The sequence below is a fragment of the Chiloscyllium plagiosum genome, chromosome 3 (genome assembly GCF_004010195.1).
Source record: "Chiloscyllium plagiosum isolate BGI_BamShark_2017 chromosome 3, ASM401019v2, whole genome shotgun sequence".
Lineage (NCBI taxonomy): Eukaryota > Metazoa > Chordata > Chondrichthyes > Orectolobiformes > Hemiscylliidae > Chiloscyllium > Chiloscyllium plagiosum.
The window spans coordinates 10,160,039-10,183,685 of NC_057712.1; the positions used below are offsets into that span (position 1 = coordinate 10,160,039).

Here is a 23,647-nt window from a genome sequence, read left to right on the forward strand (position 1 = left end):
TCTACACAGTACATGTCAGGAGTGTGATGGAATATATGCTACTTACCTGAATGAGTAAGCTACAAACAACACTAAGAAGCTCAACCCCATTCAGAACAAAGCAGCTTATTTGATTAATGCTCCATCTACCAGTTAAACATTTACACCTTTACTATTTATGGGCAGTGACCGCAGTGTACATTAACAACATGCACTTCAGCAAATTGCCCTGGCTCCTTTAAAAGTATGTTCCATATTACCCAGAAGGATAAAGGCAACAGCTGTATGGGAGCACCACAATTTGCAAGTTCCCCACTAAGCTAGATTCTAGAACTCCCATCTTAACTGTACTGTATATGTATTCACACCATATGGACTACAGAAGTTTAATAAGGTGACCCAGCATTTTTGTTAACACCATCCTGGACAGGCAATAATGGATCTTTGCTGATCCCCACTTTCAAGATCAAAAAAAAACAGAAGAGATTGTTAATGAGTTCCCCTAAGCTGAAACATCCAGGAGTGTCCATGGATTAAGAGGCTGTCATTTCCTCTGGTGCAAAATTGAAGTTGGTGAATTTTAGCATTCTGATGAACTGTGGACATGGAAGGGCCTGGATGTGTGTGGAAGAAATCCAGGAGTCCTGCAGACTGTGGTTGTAGATTTTTCATTGCCTTGGTTTCCAGTGAACATGAGGACTCTAGGAGGAGGTCACAGGACTGCTCTCCATATCCAGGTTGTAGGCTATATCCAAGGACAATCCAGCCCAAGATATGGGTTATGTTTTGATTGTTCATGAAATGATAGTGAGCAGCACAGTTAGGTGCATTACAATTGTATATGCTCTGCAATATTAGATTAGATTAGATTAGATTAGATGCAACAGTGCTAACCACTGTGCCACCGTGCCGCCCATTGCCACCGTGCCGCCCAATTCTAATGAATATCATAAAAAGAGGTTGTATTGGTAATTTTTATTTCTCTCAGAAGGTGGTGATGGAGAAGGTCGAGGTTGGGTTTGGGGATTAAATTGCAAATCTCTGTGCAGTGAAGCTCCATGAAGAAGAAGGACACCAAAGTTATCATTTGACAATTAATCCCTTGTGCCACAAGCTATTGAAAAGCTGCCAATTCCAAGGATTTCTTTTCTGTGGTATTAATATATTTCCATGTGGAAATCGAGTAAATGGCAGTCACATGTAGAAGTCGGCACCTTACTTTAGGCCAAAAAATCTGGAATTTTCCATATGTCTCATGCAAATGTCGACCCTAGTTCTTCACAGATTAACGTTTGTGAGTCAAGGTATTATCCTGGACATAAATGTTACGATGAGGAAATGAATTTTTTTCATGCTATTATGTATTTTGATGTACAATTCACGCCAATTTGGTGCAAAGATTTAAGACGCATCAGGTGACAGTTTCCCTTCGCGTGCAGTTCAGCTTATAGTTCATTGTGTTTGTTTTTCTTTATTCATTTAGAGATTAATTGGGCTTCTGCTAATGATACTGTATTTTGGAGTGTAGCATGAATTTCAAAATTAGTATTTATGTAATCGTCGACCCCATACATTTAACCTTTAAAAATAGTCTAACAAATTTGACTTTCAATCAAGTATATACAGTAGTTGTGAATTATGAAAATGCTTTAGACCTATAGGCCCAATATGGTTTCAAAATAAAACTAATATTGTCCCCACTGTGTTTGAGAAGAAGTGCAACCCTGATTTATTTGTTTACCATTAGGATGCAGCTTGAGCAACATTGTTAAAAAAATAGAGTGTGCTGTTAATTAAGGTTCATGATCCTTGTTTTACATACTTACAAAACTAATCAACATTGTTCTAAATTTAGCATTTGGAATGTTGCTTGAAGAGGGCCAATTAATTTAATATTCATGTTAGCTCCTGACTAATTATGTATTGTGCCAGAAAGACATCCGAGTCTAACTCTAAATACGATTGCGCTACAATCCCTTTATTGTCATTGACTCAAACTTGAAATGCTGATTGGGGCTGACATTGGTGATGGTTTGAAAAGAGGACCTGTATGGCTTACAATTTTAATCTTGTTGCCACTTTCCATAATTTGAATTTGCCTAGAGGTGCTAAAACAGATGCCTATAGATTTAGTACTCGAGTCATGGTTAGATAGAATTCTTATTAAACCGAGAATGTTGGATCCACAAACTTGGAAGATGAAGTCGGACACAAACACATTGCAGAAAGCTAGAGGCAGACTCGGGGACCAAGTGAGTTGGTGCAAGATTCTTAGAGTGAACACTGAAGATTCTGATGGGGTAGATACAAAGGAGGAGAAATGTCTTGTATTTGCAGATGAGAAGGGGTCTATTTGCCCGTCTGTCCCTCAATCCTTCATGTGTTACTATGTCTGGCCTCATGTCCTCAAGGCAAAGCTTTGGGCTTGATGAGCAAGTATTGGCTTCCTCTTGTTGACTCCTCTAATTTTGAGGAATACAGCATTCATTTTCTCTTTTATTAGAGGTTGCCTATTATAATGCAGAGAATTGTTGCATTTTGGTAAAAAGAATGTTGACAGGTCAGCTCTGAAGAAGAGAGTCATCGAGACTCAACATTAGCTTGCTTTCTCGCCATGGATTCTTCCTGACCCGTTGTGATCACCAGCATTTTTTGTTTTTAGGCAAAATAAAACAGTGGGTACAATTTTAAGAGCATGCAGGATCAGATGGACTTTGGTGTAAATGTGCGTAGATCACTGAAGGTGGCAGGACTGGGGGAAAGAGTAATTAATAAAGCATACAATATCCTGGACTGTATTAATAGGGATATAGAGTGGTTGCACAAGAAGATGATACTGAACTTGTTAAAAAAGATACATTTGTTAGATCCCATCCAGAGTATTATGTACTGTCCTGGGTGCCACATTAAAAGAAGGATGTGAACGCATTGAAAGAATGAGAGGAGATTTACTAACTTCAGTAACCAGTATAGATTGGAAAGTTGGAACTGTTCACCTTGAAAAGAAAAAGTACAGCAGGCGAACTATTATAAGTTTTCAAAATCATGGAATATCTGGATAGAGTAGGTAGTAAGAAGGTGAAAGCTTGAAAGCAAGAGAGCACAGATATATAAAGTGATTTGCAGACACAGCAGATGTGATGTGAGACAAATCTTTTTCACAAACGTGATTTGGGTCTGGAATGCACTGTCTGCAATTTGGGTGGAGACGGGTTCAATTGAGGGATTTGAGAGGGCATTAGATTGTTTCAGTTGAAACAATGTGTAAGAGTATGGGTACAAGTAGGGGAATGACACTGAGGCATAGTGTTTGTTGGATAGCAGCTCCAGACATGATAGCTCCTCTGAGCTGTAACATTCTGAGATTCTGTCAAGAAATGTGATAGTGTTGGTGAGATCCTTGTATCCCTGAAAGCCTCCTGATGTGTTCCAAGAGTCTATTTGGATTCCTAACAGCAAGTGAACAAAAAAAGGTTAATAACCTTCACATAGCATTGTAAGACCTCTGCAACGACTTGTTTAATTCCAATAGAAACACACAAAATTGGAACAGGAGTAGACCATTCACCCTTCGAGTCTGCTCCACCATTCATTATGACCATGGCTGATCATCCAAGTCATTCCTGATGAAGGGCCTATGTCTGAAACGTTGATTCTCCTGCTTCTTAGATGCTGCCTGACCTGCTGTGCTTTTCCAGCACCACACTCTTGACTCTTATCCATATCCAATAGCCTGTTTCTGCTTTCAGCCCATATCCTTTTGATCCCATTAGTCTCAAGGTCTATATCCAACTCCCTCTTGAAATCATACAATATTTCTGATTGTGACTATTTTCTGTAGTGGAGAATTCCACAGGCTCACCACTCTGTGGGTGAAGAAACATTTTGTCATCTGAATCCTTAATGATATAGCCTGTATTCATGGATTGTGACTCCTGGTTCTGAACTCCACCACCATTGGGAACATCCTTCCTGCATCTCCCCTGTCTAGTCCTATTTGAATTTGATAGGTGTCTGTGAGATCCCTCTGTTATTTTTCTAAACTCCAGTGAATACAATTCTAACCACTCGCATCTTTCTCATACATCAGTCTCACCATCCCAAGAATCCATCTGGTCAGCCTTCGCTGCACTCCTTCTTTGGCAATTGCATCCTTCCTCTGAAAAGGAGACCCAACGGTGTAATATTACAGATGTGGCCTTAATAAGGCCCAAACAATTGCAGAGAGGCATCCCTACTCATGTCCTCAAATCCTCTCTTTATAAAGACTAACATGCTGTTGTCCTTCATTACTGCCTGCTGTACCTGCATCTCCTGCGACTGGTGTATGAAGACAGCCAAGTCATGTTGCACATTCCCAATCTCAATTTATAGCCATTCAGTTAATTGTCTGCATTCCCATCTTTGCTGCCAAAGTTGATATCAGGCACTGTATTCCAAGTATCCAGCTATTAATTATTTTATAATTCCGTTTAGCATTTTTCCCCACTGTCACTGTCAGGCTAACTTATTTTGCCAGGACCTGGGGATTGATCGCCCTCCAATCCAATCAATTTCCCCAGTACTTTTTCTCTAGTAATGCTGATTTCCTTTAGTATCTCCCACTCACTCATAAGTGTTCCTCAACACTTCTCTATGTTATTTTGAATTCCTTTGTGAACTCAGAGCCAAATTATGTTTTTAGTTGATTAGCCATTTATTTGTTCCCCATTAGAAAATCCCCTGTTTCTGACCGTAAAGGATCTACATTTGTCTTCACCAATCCTTTTCTCTTCACAGAGCTATAGTTCTACAGTCAGTTTTTTTTTTATGTTTCCTGCAAGCTTACTTACTCTTTTTCTCTATATTCCCATCTTAATCAATCCCTTTGTCCTCTTTTGCTGAATTCTAAACTGACCCCACTCCTGAGGTCAGTTGTTTTTTTTGCCAATTTGTATTCCTCTCCCGTGGATCTAATATTACATCTACTGTCCCCTATAAGCCATTGTTTAGCCACCTTACCCATTTTACTTCTGCACCAGACAGGAATGAACAGTTGTGATTGCTCACACACTGAATGTTTGCCATTGCCCTCCACAATCAAACCATTCGCTGACATTCCCCAATCTATTAAGTCAATGCACACCTCATACCATTGTACATTCCAGTTTGGATTCAGGACCCTAGTCGGAGTACCAACTACTTCATACTCTATCTTGGTGAAGGGTGGTGTAATGGATAGCAAAGAAGGTTACCTCAGAGTACAACAGGATCTTGATCAGATGGGCCAATGGGCTGAGAAGTGGTAGGTGGAGTTTACTTTAGACAAATGCAAGGTGCTGCATTTTGGAAAGGCAAATCAGGGCAGGACTTATACACTTAATGGTAAGTGTTGCTGAACAAAGAGACCTTGGAGTGCAGGTTCATAGTTCCTTGAAAGCCGAGCCACAGGTGGATAGGATAGTGAAGATGGCATTTGGTATGCTTTTCTTTATTGGTCAGAGCATTGAGTACAGGGGTTGGAGGTCATGTTGCAGCTGTACAGCACATTGGTTAGGCTACTTTGGAGTATTGTGTACAATTCTGGTCACCTTCCTATAGGAAGGATGTTGTGAAACTTGAAAGGGTTCAAAAATGATTTGCAAGGATGTTGCCAGGGTTGGAGGATTTGAGCTTTGGGAAGAAGCTGAAGAGGCTGGGCTCTTTTTCCTGGAGCATCGGAGGCTGAGGGGTGACCTTGTAGAGGTTTATAAAATCGTGAAGGGTTTGAGGAGTCCAAAACTAGAGGGCTTAGGTTTAGGGTGAGAGGGGAAAGATTTAAAAGGGACCTATAAGGCACTGAGGGTGGTGCTTGCATGGAATGAGCTGCCAGAGGAAGTGGTGGAGTCTGGTCCAATTATAACATTTAAAAGATATCTGGCTGAGTACATGAATAGGAAGGATTGAGAGGGACAAGTGCTGGCAAATGGGACTAGATTAGTTCAGGATATCTGGTTGGCATGGACTAGTTGGGCTGAAGGGTCGGTTTCTGTGTTATATATCTCTGTGAAGCTTATCAGTTATGGCTGCTCATCCCCAAGGGGCATCACAAAATTAATTGCAATTATCACTTTCTCAATAAAAAGTCTAGGTTGGCCTGTTTTCTAATTAGTTCCTCATTATAATGGTGAGGAAAGCCATCTCATAAACACTCCAGGAATTCCTGCTCTACAATGTTGTTAATAATTTGATTTGCCCAATCTACATACAGAATAAAGTCACCCATAATTACAATTATTCAATGCCATTCCCAACAATCTGGGGGCCTAGATAACCCCCACTAATGTTTTATGTCCTTTGATGGTTTCTCACCTCTATCCATTTAAATTCCACATCGTCAGAATTAATAATCATTGTTCACAAAGCACTATCCATCAAAATACCAAAAAAACCTTCTTACTGAATGCTAATTGGCAAATTAAGTGGCAGTTCACATCTCAACAATCTTTGGGTTTCCATATCCAGTGCGAACTTCAATTCCTTTATCAATGGGAAGTGTTGTGCTACATCTCAGCTTTCAACTTAAGACCCCATCTTGACCTTCTTAGCACCAAAAATATCTGAGGACAAATCACTCCCATTGTTGTTGTATAAGGCAATGATTCTGAATGAGTTAATGTTGAAGTTGCATTATCTCCACCCACCTTGATGATGACACACTGTCTTTGGGTTGAGAAACCATTAATTTTATATGAGGTCTCAATTGTACAGGCATGATAAACCTGACTTGTGATAGTTATAATTATGCCAAACCAGTTAATGTTAATTGTACCTTCTGCTGTCATGTCATAAACTATACGCTATGTAAGATAAATGAGCCTTCCTGTTAAGATGCTACAGCGGTCAATCTTTTACCAGTGATAATTAGACGAATCCTCAGACTCAACATCTTGTCTGTGCTGGTAGTGTCCCTACCCCTTAGTCAAAAGGCCCAGGTTCGGGACCCACAATCTCCAGAGGTGTGCAATAGTATCTCCAAATGGGTTAATTATAAAATATCTACGAAGAAGAGTTAAGGCTATTGTGGTGCTATCATAGTGTCCCTACCTCCAGACTAGAAGGTTCAGGTTGAAGTCCCACCTAACCCAGACATGTGTCACAATGTATCTGACCAGGTTAATTAAAATATCTAGAAAGGTTGATTGGTTACAGCAAATTACCACAAGTCACAGTGGTTGGTAACCCATAGCTTCGATATACGAGAAGTGTTGCTGTATGAGAAATTTTGTCAATTGTCTCTAAGCATTGATGACATATAAATATGATAGCTCCCAGGATTCCTCTGAATAGAGATGTAACCAGCATGAAAGATTTAATTCCTATCTTTCTCTGTGAATTAAGGAAACTTTAAATTTTTTGATAACTCCAGAGACACAAAGTACCTTAGATGATTTATCATGGCATGATATCTTGTTATTTGTGAAGAATATTTCCAGAAATGGAGTAGTTCCGAGCAAACAGAAGAAACCTGATTTTGGTTTAAGCTGTAATTTGACATTTTTAAAAATTAATGAATCACCTGATGCATTGTACCCTGAAGCATGAAAAGCTTTAATCATTTCATTATTTTTATCCTCAATTCATCCACAGTTTCAAGGAAAGTATCAGCTTTAGTCTTATGAGATTAAAATAAATCCTAATTCCCTCAAATGTATATATGAATCTTATCCTGTCAAGATTACTTGATCCAAGCCAGTGGAAAACATATCTTTTTATTTAAAATATCCTATCAGGTTGACATTTTCTTGACTGTATAAAAGTCAAGAAAAGATTATCTACAGATCAGTTGGTTTTAAACACAACATATTTTTTAAAAATGTTACATTAGATTGTTATGCTGGTGCCTGGAAAAGTAAATATAACTCTGTATTAATACCTCGGAGCAGAACTGACAACTAATAAAACCTCAAAAGATGCCAGGATCCGAGTGGAAATGTCAACCCCATACTTTAATTACATAGAACATAGAACATAGAAGAATACAGCGCAGTACAGGCCCTTGGGCCCTCGATGTTGCGCCGATCCAAGCCCACCTAAACTACACTAACCCACTATCCTCCATATACCTATCCAATGCCCTCTTAAATGCCCATAAAGAGGGAGAGTCCACCACTGTTACTGGCAGGGCATTCCATGAACTAACGACTCGCTGAGTGAAGAACCTACCCCTAACATCAGTCCTATATCTACCCCCCCTTAATTTAAAGCTATGCCCCCTTGTAATACCCGACTCAATACGCGGGAAAAGGTTCATACTGTCGACCCTATCTAACCCCCTAATCATCTTGTACACCTCAATCAAGTCACCCCTAAACCTTCTTTTCTCTAGTGAAAACAGCAATTATTGAAGGAAAATCTAAAAAGGTTCAAATGCCAGTCTGAATTCAGATCTTGGCTTTTTGAGCATCTTCAGCTACTGATCAGTCAAAACATACATATTAAAAAGAAGCTGTGAAGTTTTAGATTGTACAAACCTTCCCACTTTCTGACAGTATATGCCGTGGAACAAAGCACAGAATTAATGGCCCAGGGTATCCTGCAATATTTCTAGGTTAGCAAGAAACAGTGTTTGGATATGGGCTAGAGCTGTTGGGTTTTTATTTGTTCAAAATAAGCTTCTGAGAGAAACTACAGAGAACAAAAATGTGACTGACCATCTACAGGAAGAATTGGAGAAAAGAATGTCCTGCGAACAACTCACAAAGGTGTGGGAAGTTATGTAGTTAAGGAAGTCATAGATTTAAATGACGAATTGTTATTATATCAATGATGTGTCTTTTATAGATTTATTCATTCTTATCTGTAATGTGCCTGCTACTGGCAAGGCTGGAATTTGGTGTCCTTGAATAAATTGACTTTTTAGGCATTTTGGAGAGCAGTTGAAAGTCATCCACATTGCTGTGGATCTGGAGTCACATGTAGGCCCCGACCAGGTAATGATGGCAGATTTCCAAACTAAAATGATATTTGTAAACCAAAGGGGTTTTTTTATAGCAATCGACACTACATGGTTGGCATTTTAACTCCAGAGTTGTTCTTCATTAAATTCAGGTTTCACTAACTGCCATGTTGAGATTTGAATCCAGGTCTGCAGAATATTAGGCTGAACTTCCAACTTATGCAGCATTATTTTCATTTAGTAGGCTAAACCAAAATCTTGCAGTTGCTTGCAAATAAAATAAAGCCAAAATATGCTGGAAATATTCATATGGTCAGGCAGCATCTGTAGAGAGAAGTAGAGTTAATAGGTGAGATTTTCATGGCCTCTGTAATACCATGAAAACTCACTCTGTTTTTCTGTCTGTCTCTCTCTCTTTCTCTGTCTCTCTCTTACCACCACCTCTCCCTCCCCTTTCTCTGTCTTTCTCTCTCTCCTGTCTTTCTCTCTCTCTCTGTCTCTTTCTTTCTCTGTCTCTCTCCTATCTCTTTCTTATCAATCTCTCTGTCTCTCTCCAGTCTCTCTCTTTCTCAATGTCTCTCTCTTTCTCAGTGTGTCTCTCTTTCCTAGTGTGTCTCTCTTTCTCTCTGTCTGGTCTGTCTGTCTGTCCCTCTCTGCCTCACTCTCTCACTGTCTGTGTCTCTCTCCTAGACCTGTCACTGGACTCGAGGATCCCTTCCCTCCACAGATGCTGCCAGACTTCAAAGTTTGCAGTTTCTTTAACATTCTTAAGGGATTAGGTATCTTTGAGGTTGGGTTTTAATAGAAGTTTCCTTTTACTCGGATATAAATCACTTCAGATTGCAAAACCTGTTCAAAACTTTTCATTATCAGTGTGCATGGGTGAGAACAATGTTATATTGTTCAAAGATTTTCCTGCTGCTGAGACCTGTCCATAGATGAATGTGTTGTGGATATGGAATGAGCAGTGTAGAGGTGAGTGGGGCTTATGAGTTGTAATGATGTAAGTTTGGGCACTGTGGAAGCCATGAGTTAACAAGGTGAGTATGAAGGGACATGGCAGTGGTAGGGGGTTGAGATGGTATGGAGGGTTCATAGACTGCAGATGGAGATAAGGAACCAAGGTGTCCAACTGCTTCTGAAACAACTGAGACAAAGAAAAAGAATTGGTTTGTGGAGTTTCAGCAGAGGTCTTTGTAAACTTTTCCCAAGGGCTGTCATTATATCATGATGAATGCTTGGATGGGTATCACTCTCAAACTGTTCAGTAACATGTCAGGTGGTTTCTGAGACTGCAGTTTGATTGAAGGTTGAAAGAGGCTGTTGTAGAATTTTGGTAGTCTTTAATATTGGGTCTGAATAAGAATTGTCAGTCCCCCAAAGCCACGTAATATTTGTTTTCAGGATTCATATTATAATCTATGAATTATGGTAATGAAAATGGCACTCTAATCTTTGTATGTTCCTATGATCTGTACCATCAAGGTTTATGGAAAGGGTGTATCTGGTGCCAAGGATGACACTGAGTTCCTGGAATCAGAAGTCCATGGCGACTGCGCCCATAGGCAAATGTGCAGAGTCACTGATGCCCTGGGAAGATTTCCCACTCGAGCTCTGCTCAGCACCCTACTCACTGCTTCATTTGGTGTCCCACTCCCATCCACTGCTTCATTCCACCTCCCGCTTCCCTATTGGTACATCGTTTGCTAGTTCCCTGATAGCTCTCCTTTCAACTGCCGCCTCATTCCCAGGGACAGCGACCAGCAAGGTATCACAGTGGTGAGGGAGAGAGAGGCGTTGAGGAGTCAGGAGCAGGACGAAAAGTGTCTGAAGTGGGGCATTGCACACATCAGAGTTCCAGCATTTGAATTAACTTCAAACATTAGAAAAACATTAATTTAGTTGTTTCTAGTTTTGCATCAAGCATCTTGCTATTGCATCACAGGCAATGACACCATAAGCTACATGGATGATGTATGCACTCACTGTGTTTATAGGGACAAATGCTATAGAATTGACAATAAACATTCTCAATTTAACATTAATACTTTTAACATGGAGCCATATCTGCATGACTGTCAGTAAATGAGAGTACTTAACAGCTACCTGTACTCATTGTGTCCTATACAACATCTTCCACACTGCCGATCACACCCATCCCCACTCCACATTCCACACATCACCCCCTTGGATACAAACACAAACAGTTTTGCTCTCGCTCTGTCTTGTTCTCGTTTTCTGGAGCACTCACTCGCTCTCTCACTGTCTTTCTCTCATTTGGTCAGCTCTGAGGAAGGTTCCAACAAACTACAAACAGTGTTTTTTTTTGTTATGGAAAAAACGGTGCATTAAAAATTCGTGAGGCTTCGAAACATTAGATGACGTGTTTGAAGATTGTTGAGAAACCACATAGATTATGGTTAATTAGCAGGATTAGATTGTAGAGAGTGAAAGTAGCATGTTAATTTATTTTTGTATTCCAGGTCCAACGTCATGGGTCCCTTCGGTCGCAGCAGTCGGTCAGCCTGCCCTCATACCTCCCACGTATGGGATGACGCAGCCCCCAGCATTCAATGTCCAAGGCCCAGTGATTGGAGTTACACCCACCATGCCACCTCCAGTTCCCCCTCAACTTCCACTTATGACAGCACATTATCAAGTGCAACACCCTTCCCAGCCTCTCACCAACATGGTTGTTAATCTGCAGAGTCAGCCTTTGTACACAACTAGCCAGCCGATTACCATGTCCCCCCTCACTGGGGTGGGTCAGGTGACTCAGCCTCCTCCAAGCACGGTGGGGAATGGTCAGATGAGTTGCCCCATTCTGCAACCATCAGCAGTGCCCTCAGCAGCCCTTCCCAGTAATGCTCAGGGAGTCAATGAGCAGGTAGTCTCCCAACTTCCTTTAAATCCGCGACAAACTGAAGACAACAGAAATGGAGTGCAGATGTTACGGACTGTTGGAACGGGAAAATACGAGTTTATGGACCCATGGCACCCGAAAGGTAGGTCCATTTAGATGCTTTATTGTCCATTTCAATCCCTGTCCTTGTTCAATAGACTCTTTTCTTTCCCCATTTTGAGGCATCATGGTCTACAGACTTGTGGAAGAAGTTGATAGTTTTAAGAAATTGGGTTTTTCACAACTCTCCATACTTATGGCACATAAACCATTTCAGAGATGATTCAATTATTCTTTGTAATGAATGGCTCTCAAGCAGCCTTAGTAAATGTCTACTAATTATAATCATTTCTTCCCGTATCAATCAAATAATTCAGCAGGTATTCGAGATAATTGACAAGAAGTATCATTTGTGAACTATCAGGTCTTATTACCCAGGAAAGAAAGTGGTGATGTTTTATAATTTTTAAAGAATACTCTTTATAGCTGCACAGTTTGTTATCCTTAATTATCCAAAGTTCTCCGACTTGAATTTCTGAATAGCATCAGTGACCTTCAAGCACTTATCTGTTACAGTATTCACTGCTTATTTAAATATAGAACTTAATTGGCTGCATGGAAGACTGTTGAGTGCTTTATAATTTGTAGGAAGGTCAAGTGTTCATCAAGGAATTGAATCTGACGCAGCAAGACTTCAAGAGCCAAAAATCTCTCGCACTCACTAAATTTTGAATCTTCCCTGGATGTCTTTGTATGTGCATAAGGAACACAATCAAAGGCCAAAGGAATGAATCTGCTGCACAAAATAATTAATTAAATAAATCACTTTGCAGAGATTTAGTAATTTTGGATGTCTGGAATTAAAATCAAAAGATAGAAGGGATGCACAGCCAGCCAATTAAAATATGAAGGAGAAAGATTTTATTTTCTAATCTGAGATGTCACTTTACCCTAACAAAAGCTATAGATGCATAGAATTTCCTGCATTTGAATATATACTTTATAATACTTCTGTATTGGATTGGAAGAAAACTTGTACTCGGAATGTGGAGATAAAGCTATCAATCATTGATGGGTTGCAAAATGAGAATTGATTTGCATTTGTGCAACACTGCAATTGTTGAAATGTTGCAAGGCTCTTCAGAAAGCTGAGTTACAGATGGAATGATTAACAAAGGTGGTCAAAGTCTTAACCAAAGTGGCAAACACTACTGAGGGCTGCATAGGAGATGTGGTGGCGGAAGGATTGCAGGTTTTAGGTAGGAATGTCCTTTGTGCTTTTCATTATGAAGACCAAAGATGTAACCACAAATAGTAGAACAAAGAGCAAAATGATTGAGTACAAGGTTAGATTCAGAACTGAAGAGTTTGGGATGTACCTGAGTGGTTGTAGGCCTGGAAGAGGTTGCAGAGATAAGGAGGAGTAAGGCGAAGAAAGGACTTTGAGAGGTTGGGAAACTGGGCACGAAGGGCGGGAATTATGAGTGATTTGTCACAATTTTGAGTAAAATAATGTCTACAGTTAAGTTAGGCAGTGATTGAGTTTTCAAGTAATTGTTTTTGCTGCTTGGCTGCACAGAACGTAGGTGGGGAGGAAGAAGAGGGATATCCCATTATGCTGTCCTCCATTTTCGGTTTCTAAAACACTTCCTCTCCTTACAGCCAATATAGCAAACCCATAAATATGCTCAATGTTGTTATGATATATATATATATATATATATATATATATAGGATAGACATCTTAATGCACTTGAATAACATTCCTCTACTATTATTACCAAGATATTAGTTCTCTTTATGTGAATTATGTCATTTGTAGCCTGCAAATCATTTATTGGGAAAATCCTAACTACTGCAAAGCCAAAAGAAATGTAGTTTTGCTCGAAAAGTTTCATAACTTTGCAAAGTTTTGGTGTTTGCAGTTAAAATTGTTTTTAGAACTCCTGGTGAAATAAGTAATAATTTGCCTCCAAAATAATCATTGGCAGTTACATAACATGATTCTCTTGATGCCAAAGAAAATGCCCAAGTTGTGTCGGTTGAAGTCACAACGTGTGAGGAGTTGTTCACAAAGATGACTTCACTACTGACTGCAACCCGTCTTGGTTATGTTTAGATCTGATAAATGTATTAAGGGGATACTCATTTAACAAGATTTTGATCTCATACGTTTTGCGCAGTTTAAAGCAGATGCCTTCTAACATTTTGAACACTACATACAGTAGTTGTTCTGACAACGGGGACAACAACAATCACAATTTTGTGAGGATGTACAGAAGTCGGTGTGATTAAGATTCATGTCTTTTCTGTTGCGACATTGGTATGTCCTTGGTGGGGCGTCATAGGTCAGGATTTAGAAAGGGTCATCTGTTTCACCATCCAGTCCCACCTCCTTTACGAGGTGGGGTTTGTTCTACACCCCTGGAAGGGATAGTTGTGATCCTGCACTTACCGATGGGGCTAGCCAATCACTGTGATGTAAACAAGTCAGGAAAAGACCTTATCTTCCTGAGATTCCAAATGCAAGTCTTTGGGCAGTACTGCTTTGTGAAGTCTGCAACTATGGAGTTTCCTTGGATCAGTGGGGATTGAAAGGTCAGAGATGGCAGAAGGGTACTTCTTTTAATTCAAGTTTAAGACATCTCTGAGATGTGTTATAGCTCTCAGGATCCTCCACCAGCTTCCAAAAGCCTTCAATCGCTAATTAACAAAGTGCACCCACAGGCTTGGCTAACATACAGCTGTGCTTAAAATTCTTGCAGCTTTTGAGAGGCCTGATTCAGCCAGAGGATGGGCCTGAAAGTGGGATGCACCAAATCAGGTTAGAATCTGAGGTGTGAAACTGTGACACGCCTTTAACTACGTTTGTCTAGCAGATGCCAGAAGGGAGTTGGTCAAAACAAAGTCAGTCCCTTCATAATGTCTTCACCTGGTTTCAGCTTACAGCAACCCTTCCATTTTATATATTTTAGAATTCATTCATGGAGTGTGGGCATCACTGACTGGGTCAGTATTTATTGCCCGTGCCTAGTTTCCCTTGAGAAAGGTGGGGTGACCTGCATTCTTGAACCGCTGCAGTCCATGTGCTGTAGGCAGACTTAGGGAGGGAGTTTCAGGATTTTGATCCAATGACAGTGATGGAACGGCAATGTATTTCAAAGTCAGAATGGTGAGTGGCTTTGAGGGGAACTCTGTTCTTAATGTTGCTCAACAGTGCCCAATATGTACATTTAATCACCAATTGACTTGACATTAGAAGAGACATTCTGGGGTATTATGTACAAGGTCAAATTGAAGCAAGGTTGCTAGGCACAGCCCATTCATTAGATTCCAGTATTCAAGTACATGTCTGACACCACACCACTAGAAGAATTTTTTTTTGTCCTTCTACTGAACTGTCAGGAAGTATGTTTTCCACCTTCATCTCATGCACTGACAGGGAGGAGTTGAGTTTTTTTTTCTCTCACTTCCTTTCTATTCTCGCTCACCCTACCACACATCATGCTTTTGAAATGAAATATGGGCCACATTTCACTATGAGTTGGTGGCTACGATCATATAATCTGACCATAATCCATTACAAATCAGAGCCCATTTCCTGCAGAAATTATATGACATTTGAACGTATGAGAGTGTTAACTTTGATTCTTGTTGTTATATCTGGCTGCTCTTAATTTTATCAACTTGTCATCACAGGTGTGGAATTAATTTCTGGGGCAAAGCTAATAACGAGGCTTCAATCACCCTTTGTAGACAACAACATTTGATTTGTTTTTGAAAGGAATGATTTGTTCAAACCAAAATTGATTGAATTTTTTTTGCTCAAAATGGATCACTTCAGGTTTTTTTTTCATATAGTGCAGTTTGTCACTCATCTCTAGCTAAAGCATGTGGAGTTGATCATGTGACAATTTACTGAAGTCTTTACAAAGTAACTCTGAGTAATTTGTGTCTTTTGACTTTGCCCTGGAAAATCTCTGGAGGTGAGCGACGTGAGTCCCCTGTCAGCACCGTGGACCAGGCTCAGCCCAGACTTCACACCACGGAAGAACTTCAAGCAGGTGAGGTGTCTTTAGCTGATCAGGGCTCGAGGGGACTGAGTCTCCAGCAAATTGGCTTATGCTGGGCTCTTCCAGTGATTGGCCATGAACACCCCTCTTCACTGCATGGTAACATGGCCTTAAAGGGTTGTTAAGTAAGTTCTGTGGCCCAATTCTCATCAGCATAACTTGCTACCTCAGACCCAATGATTCTTCTCCTTTGCCCTGGAGTTGCTACAATAGCTGTCAGCACAATGTCCTCAGCAAAGATTGAATGAAACTCAAAAAAAATATAAATAATTTCTGTCCCACTATGTTTGAGCAATTACTCCACTCCATCTTCTTGCACTCACCTACATAGGTGTTTTGAATGCTTTGTATCTCCATGTGTAACTATTTTGGTGTTCTTAATTATTCCAGCCACAGCTAACTGTTGCATTCAAGCGACAAAAAATCTTCCCAGTAGTTCCCAAACTAATTTTGAATCACTCCATGCATCATTCACCTGACACTGCCCTTCCCTTTTCCTTTCCTGGTTATTCCAGATGAGAAGTTGAGAAGTCCGTGCTTAGAGTTTTGCTGCAATGCTATGTTGGAGGGAACAACATTTGGTTTCTTGCAAAGTGAACCGTGACTATGTTAATGAGCGTTTCAAGCTTGAACAGAGCAAAGTATTTCAGAAACTTAGAGCTTAATCTTTATCCGGCTGTAAAACTGTTAATCTGGGGTAGGGCACAACAATGCAATTAAGCCCTAGCTAAGCCATCACTGTGATCTACAGGGTCACACATAATATACATATGTCCAATTTATTTCTGTATGTGAAATGAATTTAGTCAGCATTTCCCTTTGCACAATATCATTATTTCTTAATACAAAAGCTGCTCTGAACTCTGCTAAGAAGGTAATATAGTCCTGCAAAAATCCTTTATGGTAGCTTCTTTACTCAAACTCAATCAGTTAAAGTCCTAGAGATGCACGGAAACAGACCCTTCAGTCCAACTCTTCCAAGCTCTTTCTATTCAAATACCCATCCTAGATGCCTAATAAATGTTGTAATTGTACCACCCTCCATCACTTCCTCTGGTAGCTCGATCCATAAACCTTCTGCATAAGTCCCTTAGGTCCCTTTTAAATCTTTCCCCTCTCACCCTAAACCTATGCCCTCTAGCTTTTGACTCCCCCACTCCAGGGAAAAGTCCTTGTCTATTCACCCTATCTATGTCCCTCATGATTTTATAAACTTCTATAAGGTCACCCTGAACCTCCAACACTCCAGGGAAATCAGTCCCAGTCAATTCAGCCTCTCCCTGGAGCTCAAACTCTCCAATCCTGGGAACATCCTTGTAAATCGTTTATGTTCTGTGATTATCGGGTGTAAACTCCAAGTCTGTTTCTGATCCCTTTTTCTAATGTTGCCAACAGCTGTGACAATCATTTAAAAGTCCCATATAGAGGAGTTGTAACTTCTTTGGCTATTTGTCCATTATAGACTTTTAAAATATTACTTTTACTGCTACCATGATGAAATCCTGGGAATATTCAGAGTATGATGTTCTTGGCAAATGACAAGAAAAGATTGATTGTATCAGTGTCTAGGTTAGTGAAAACAAAACAAGACACTTATATGTTGATGACCATTTGGAAGTTAACTTGAATGAAGTGCCTCCCTTGCAGCTTGCCAACATTTTTACTCTTCAGCAAGTCACATTTCTGCCATTGATTAAATCTGGCAGAGGTGGGATGAGATCCTGAAGTGGGCACCAATTAGTGGAAGGGACACAAGGCCATCTGTGGCCTACAGTTGGATGGCTTTCCTGCCACAGACCGAAGTGAGGTGAAGGTGGAAAGGTGGCACGGTTCCCACTGTCCATTCCTCCTGCCAGATTAAAAACCCTCTCACTGCCAAACGCTCCTTGGTGTATATGATGAGCTGGGTAAACTGGACCAGCTCAGTGATGACATATCTATGAATGATTTCAGTTATCCTAATTGAAATACACAAGCCGAGGGTCACATGAGCAGAACAGAGAGTTAAAAGAAAATTCAGGGAACTTTTTTGCACAATTCAGATGTGTAGTGGACATGACTCTGTGCTTGGAGAAAGTGAGGACTGCAGATGCTGGAGACCAAAGTTGAAAAATGAGGTGCTGGAAAAACACAGCGGGCCAGGCAGTATCCAAGGAGCAGGAGAATCGACATTTCGGGCATAAGCCTTCTTCAGGAATGAAGAAGGGCTTATGCCCGAAACATCGATTCTCCTGCTCCTCGGAGGCTGCCTGGCCTGCTGTGTTTTTCCAGCACCTCATTTTTCAACTCATGTCTCTGTGCTTGTCTCACAATTGCTAAATGAATGCCTTTCCTTGTGGAGTCCCAGGGGGTACTTATTTTAGGCTTTCTATAACTCTGCGCTCTGCATTTAGTCAGCTTCACTTCTGATAGTGAGGCTCAGCCACAAATAACAATGCAAACTGTTCATTTCTTCAACCGTCTCCAGTGTTCCTGAACACTTCCTACCTCCCCATACCTCTCAGCAATTTAAAATTAACAATGAGAATGAAGAAAAGAGCAAGGAATTTCTTTACATGAGAGAGATCTGTGTGCATGGAAAATTTTGAAAGGATGTGGTTAAGTCTAAGAATATTGTAATGTTTTTAAGGGAAAGTGGCATAATTCATTTTAGAGGAAGGTGTGGCAGAGAATTTCATTTTGAATTACTTTCTTCAAGCCAGAACAGGCGTCATGAGCTGAATTTTAGCCAAAATTTAGTTGGTTAGGGCCAGGATAATGTCAATTAGTTTAAAAATCTGAAAACCCACCTTGAATCCCTTTTCCCCATCTCCAATGCCCATTAGATGAGGAGCAAGGGTGTGCAGCCAATCTGCTGCCAGGAGGTATGTTAGCCATTTAAATATTTTAATTAGCCTGATGCCTGCGATTTCACTCGCTATGCGGGTTTCACACTAATGGGCCTGGTTTTCCTAAAGCTTAGGAAATGTGGCAGCTTAATTGAAGCAGGGGTTAGCTTGGGGAGAAGAAGCTGTCTTTATTGAAAGGCTTGTAAACCAGGAGAAGCTAAAGTGCACCTCCCTCAGGGCTTCCCAATCTCCCTCCTTCACCTTAAACCACCCGCCTATAAAAGACCTCAAGGCAGGAGGATTACACCTACCATTCTCTCTGGTATTAAGGATTGGATCTATCCGCTCTTAAACCCACCTGACCTGACTCCAGACCATGTCTATTAAGCAGGACATAGTGCAGAAACCTATTAATGACAAAGGTTTTCTACTGTGCCACAATGTGGAGAGGAAGACAAACGTCCAAGTTTCCAAACTGAAACATCACCCCTCACCACCACCACCACTCCATCCCTATCTATATCTAAAGCATTGGTTCGAGTGCTTCACAATTGAAGTCAACTGAGGTGTCAGCAGTATGTTATTCTGAGGTAGGTGAATCTAAAAAACTGAAAGAACTGCTGGTGCTGGAAATCCGAACCAAAAACAGAGATTGCTAGAAAATCTTAGCAGGTCGGGCAGCATCTGTGGAGAGAAATCAGAGTTTATTTTGCAGGTTCGGTGACCCTTCTTCAGCATCCTAATGAATCTAAAGTTATTTGAGCCATCAGATCAATTTGAAGCTATGCTGTCAAGTTGGAATTTAATGTATCACCTGCCCCGATCCTTCCCCTCTCTGTCCTGCAGTGGCAGTTTGCAGGTAGGCCAGTATTCAATTGGGTAGGAGGGTACTGATTGCAGATTCCATCATCTTCTAGCCTTTGACTAATTAAGTTCAAGACAGGAAGAATGTGCATTGTGAATATTGGAATTATTGAATATTGGAATATCGTATATTATTGGAATATTGTGTCTAGTTTTGGTCTCCTTCCTTGAAGAAGGAAGGGGCAGGACTGAAGGCAATTCGGAGAAGGTTCACAAGGTCGATTCCAGCAATGAAAGGGCTGGCATATGAGGAACGGTTGAATATCTTGAATTTGCTCTAACTTGGGTTCAGAAGAATGAGGGGTGATCAGATTGAGGTACATAAAATGCTAAAAGTGGAATGATAAGGTGGATGTGGAACAGATGTTTCCCCTTGAACAAGAGGGCATAGATATAGAGTGAGAGGGGGCAGGTTCAAAACTGAGATGAGGAGAAACAACCTCTCTGAGGGTTGTGAATCTGTGGAACTCACTGTCCAAGAGTGCAGTGGAGGCAGCATCAATTAACAGATTCAAGAAAGAAATAGATATGTTTCTGAGGAAAAGCAGGATAAAGGGCTATGGGGAGTAGGCAGGAGAGTGGCATTGAGACCAGGATAAGATCAGCCATGTTCATGTCAAATGGTGCAGTGGGCTTGAAGGGCTGTTCCTAATTGCTATGGCCTTCCACCTAGAATCTAATTGAAGATTTTGAGTGAACAGTTAATCCCTCCATTCAACAGAGTGGTTCTTTGCATGAGTTCCCTTTGGGGATGTAATCTCAAGACATATGCTAAATAAAGTTAAGTAACTGTTGAAGAATTCACTCATTAAAATAGCTCTTATTGATTTAAGAAAACCTTCCAGTATATTTATTTGCTTTTAATCCCTTATAAAAACAAGCATTGGAATTAGCCCCACTTTAAAGTGCATCACCCTTCAGAGCTGTGAATCAAACTGTGTTGTGACAATGGAAGGTTGTGAAATTGGCCATGCAACATTACTCATGACATGATAGCCAAGGTTTATGTCAACAGAAGTATTGATACAATAGCAATAATTGTGTTTAACACTCCAGACAAATGTTTCAAATCTTCAAACAATAAGAATTTGTAAATGCGCTGAGAGCTTTTTTTTTGCAGTTGTGAGAGTTCTTTTGGCAGATCGCTACTGGTTCAAATGTTTTAAAAGAGGTTTACTAGATTGATAGCTGGAATAAATGGATTGTCTTATGAGACTGGCTGGGCTTGTTTTCACTGGAAGTTAGAAGAGTGATGGGTGACTTAATTTAAATGTATAACACCCTGAACCGCTTTCACAAGGTAATGTAAAAAGGCTGTTTACTTTGGTGGGTTAGACCAGGACTACGGGAACTGTTTTAAAGTTAGGGGTTGCCCTTTCACGGCAGTGCTAAGAGGAAATGTTTCTCTGTAACTGTGCAAATTTGAAACACTCTGGTGGTGGATGTGGGTTCATTGAATATTTCTAACGTAGAGATAGATAGACTTTTACTAGACAAAGGAATCAAATGCTGTCAGGGTGACGAGAATGTACAACTTGAAACAAACAGATCAAAGATGTTCCTTTCAAATGGAGGAGTAGACTTGAGTGAACCAATGTCCTACTTCTATTCCTTTTTGTTAGGTATGTATGTTAGTTGCAATCAGTTTGACATTTCTAATGAGTTTGTGCACCTTTTGTGGACTCTCATATCTACACTTAATGATCCTAAAGAACATTTAAAGTCTCCCAAAGGGCAGATTGTATCTCCCAAACATCCTTGATCTCCCCTACAGATTTCCCAGACCATATCCAAAAGGCTAACTGACTTCCCCAAAGCTATAGACCTAATCTTACCAGCTCTAATCTGCATATGTCATGTTTCACACTCTTGACTGAGTCAGGCCTATAACTGCAAACTAACTTCTTTAATCTAAATGGTAACTTGGGCAAGGGTACAGCCAGTAGGTAGGGTCTAGAGCCTGGAGTGATGATCATAAACAATGGCTTCATTGCTGCCGATCTTGAATTTAAGGAGATTTCTACTCATCCAGGATTGAATGTCAGATAAGCAATCTGATAATTTGGTAATTGTGGAGGAGTGAGAGACGTGGCAGTGATGCACAACTGGATGCCAACAGCAGACATATGGAAGTTAACACTCTGCTTTTAGCAGTGTCACAATGGGAGAACATATAGTGCTGCTCAACAGAGCAAAGGTAAAGCTTATGGAATATAAGGGACATAAACAACATGGAAACAAAATGATCGGTATAATGAAATCCTCAAGGTATTTCCATGTTTGTTTTTCTTTTCTGTTGATCAAGCCAGCAATCTGAGTGGTATCATTTATGACACACTTAATTCCAACTTTGCTAAGTTAACAATGTTAAATTCCACCCAGCAATTGGGGAGCAGCTTATTGCAAGCTTTTTAATAGGTCACTCAGGACAATGGTTGAATATCTGAAGTTTATAGAAAGGGACAAGGGTTAGTGAAGTAGAAGGAAAGTAAGTCACTTGAACTGCACGGGTTTTGTGCAGTTGGTGTGTGCTAGAGCGTTTGGACAGCCCTTGTGTACCTGGGGCTTAGGCACATCCTACAGAAAAGAGGAACAATCTCTCGGCCGAAATGAACTGCTAAACTATATACTGAATATTTAACTGAAGTACACTGAATCTGTGTAGTTGGAGACCCAGTGAAAAGGGTGTGTATGTACATAAGTCAATAAAGGATAGTTAGGGTGAGCAATTAATAAAGCATACATTATCCCAGCTTTATTAACCAGGATATAGAGTAGCAACTTGAATAAAATATCAGTTCGACCTCCGCTGGAGTACTGTGCACAGTTTTGGGTATCAGATTTTAGGAAGGAGGTGAGATTGGAGAGAATGCAGATTTACAAGAAACACTGTCCTGATGTGAATCTTCAGTTCTGAAGATAAATTGGAGAAGTTGGGACTTGGAGTCAAGATTAAGAGGAGGTTTGATAGAAGTTTTCAAAAACATGAGGGCTGTGACAGAGTGGATAGTGAGACAATTTTCCCCTCATAAGAGGATCATAAATGAAATGACACAAGTTTAAAGTATTTTGCAAAAGGATTAAATCCAATTTAAGCATATTTTGTTCACACAGTGAGTCATTGAAGTCTGGAATGCACAGCCTTGAAGTCTGATGGTGGTGGGTTGAGGCATTCAGCAGGGCTTTTAGATGAGTAATTGAATAGAAATGTTGGGCAAGGTTATGGGAAAAGTCAGAAGAATAGCACCAAGCCATGATGCCCATTCAGAGAATTGGTGCAGAAGTGATGGGCTGAGTGGTCTCCTACACTTAACAATTCAGGGATCTTGCACAAAGGATGTTTCCCAAGCCCATTGGCGGTTAAGGGCTGCATGTCTTTTTCAGCTTATTCTTGGGATGTGACTGGTATTAATAATGTTGCTTGTATCCCACAGAATTTCAGCAGCTATTCGAGACCTATAAAGATAAAATAAACACTTCAGAAGGACTATAATCGAACTGGATTTGGTTGCCAACAACTATTAAACAAAATGCCAGGCATTTCAATAAAAATATGTCCTGGTAGCCAAGTGCTAATATGGCTGCTCCAGTTCAGTCTCTGATCGTTGGTAACTCCCAGGATGTTGATAGTGGAGGAATCAGCAATGATAATGCCATTGAAGAGGCGATCTTGGTGGAGATTTTCATTGTCTGGCACTTGTGTAGGATGAATGTTATTTGCCACTTAACAACTCAAAACTGAATATGGTTTGGGCCTTCCAACGGTATTTAAGGACTCAACAAATTGCCAGTTCTGAGCTCATGATGGAGGGAAGATGATTGATGAAGCAGCTGACAGTGGCTGGGCTTTAGATATGAGCCTGAGGAACTCCTGCAGTTACGTCCTGTGGTTGAGTTGACTGCCTTCCAACAAGCTGAAAATGTGTTGCTGGAAAAGCGCAGCAGGTCAGGCAGCATCCAGGGAACAGGAGAATCGACATTTCGGGCACAAGCCCTTCTTCAGACGTCGATTCTCCTGCTCCCTGGATGCTGCCTGACCTGCTGCGCTTTTCCAGCAACACATTTTCAGCTCTGATCTCCAGCA

At 40.5% G+C, this 23,647-nt stretch overlaps 1 protein-coding gene across 10 annotated transcripts in view; it reads left to right on the forward strand.

Moving 5' to 3' along the window:
- The window catches only part of LOC122540743 (kelch-like protein 29), a 389,851-nt gene that overhangs the window by 247,593 nt on the left and 118,611 nt on the right, over window positions 1-23,647 (forward strand). For 9 of the 10 annotated variants that reach the window (XM_043676929.1, XM_043676918.1, XM_043676909.1 and 6 more), the window contains 2 exons: window positions 11,380-11,901; window positions 15,785-15,862. In XM_043676929.1, coding sequence (XP_043532864.1) covers window positions 11,380-11,901; window positions 15,785-15,862 — 600 coding nt within the window. The remainder of the gene's footprint in view (window positions 1-11,379; window positions 11,902-15,784; window positions 15,863-23,647) is intronic. The other variant, XM_043676948.1, reaches the window with a different exon arrangement.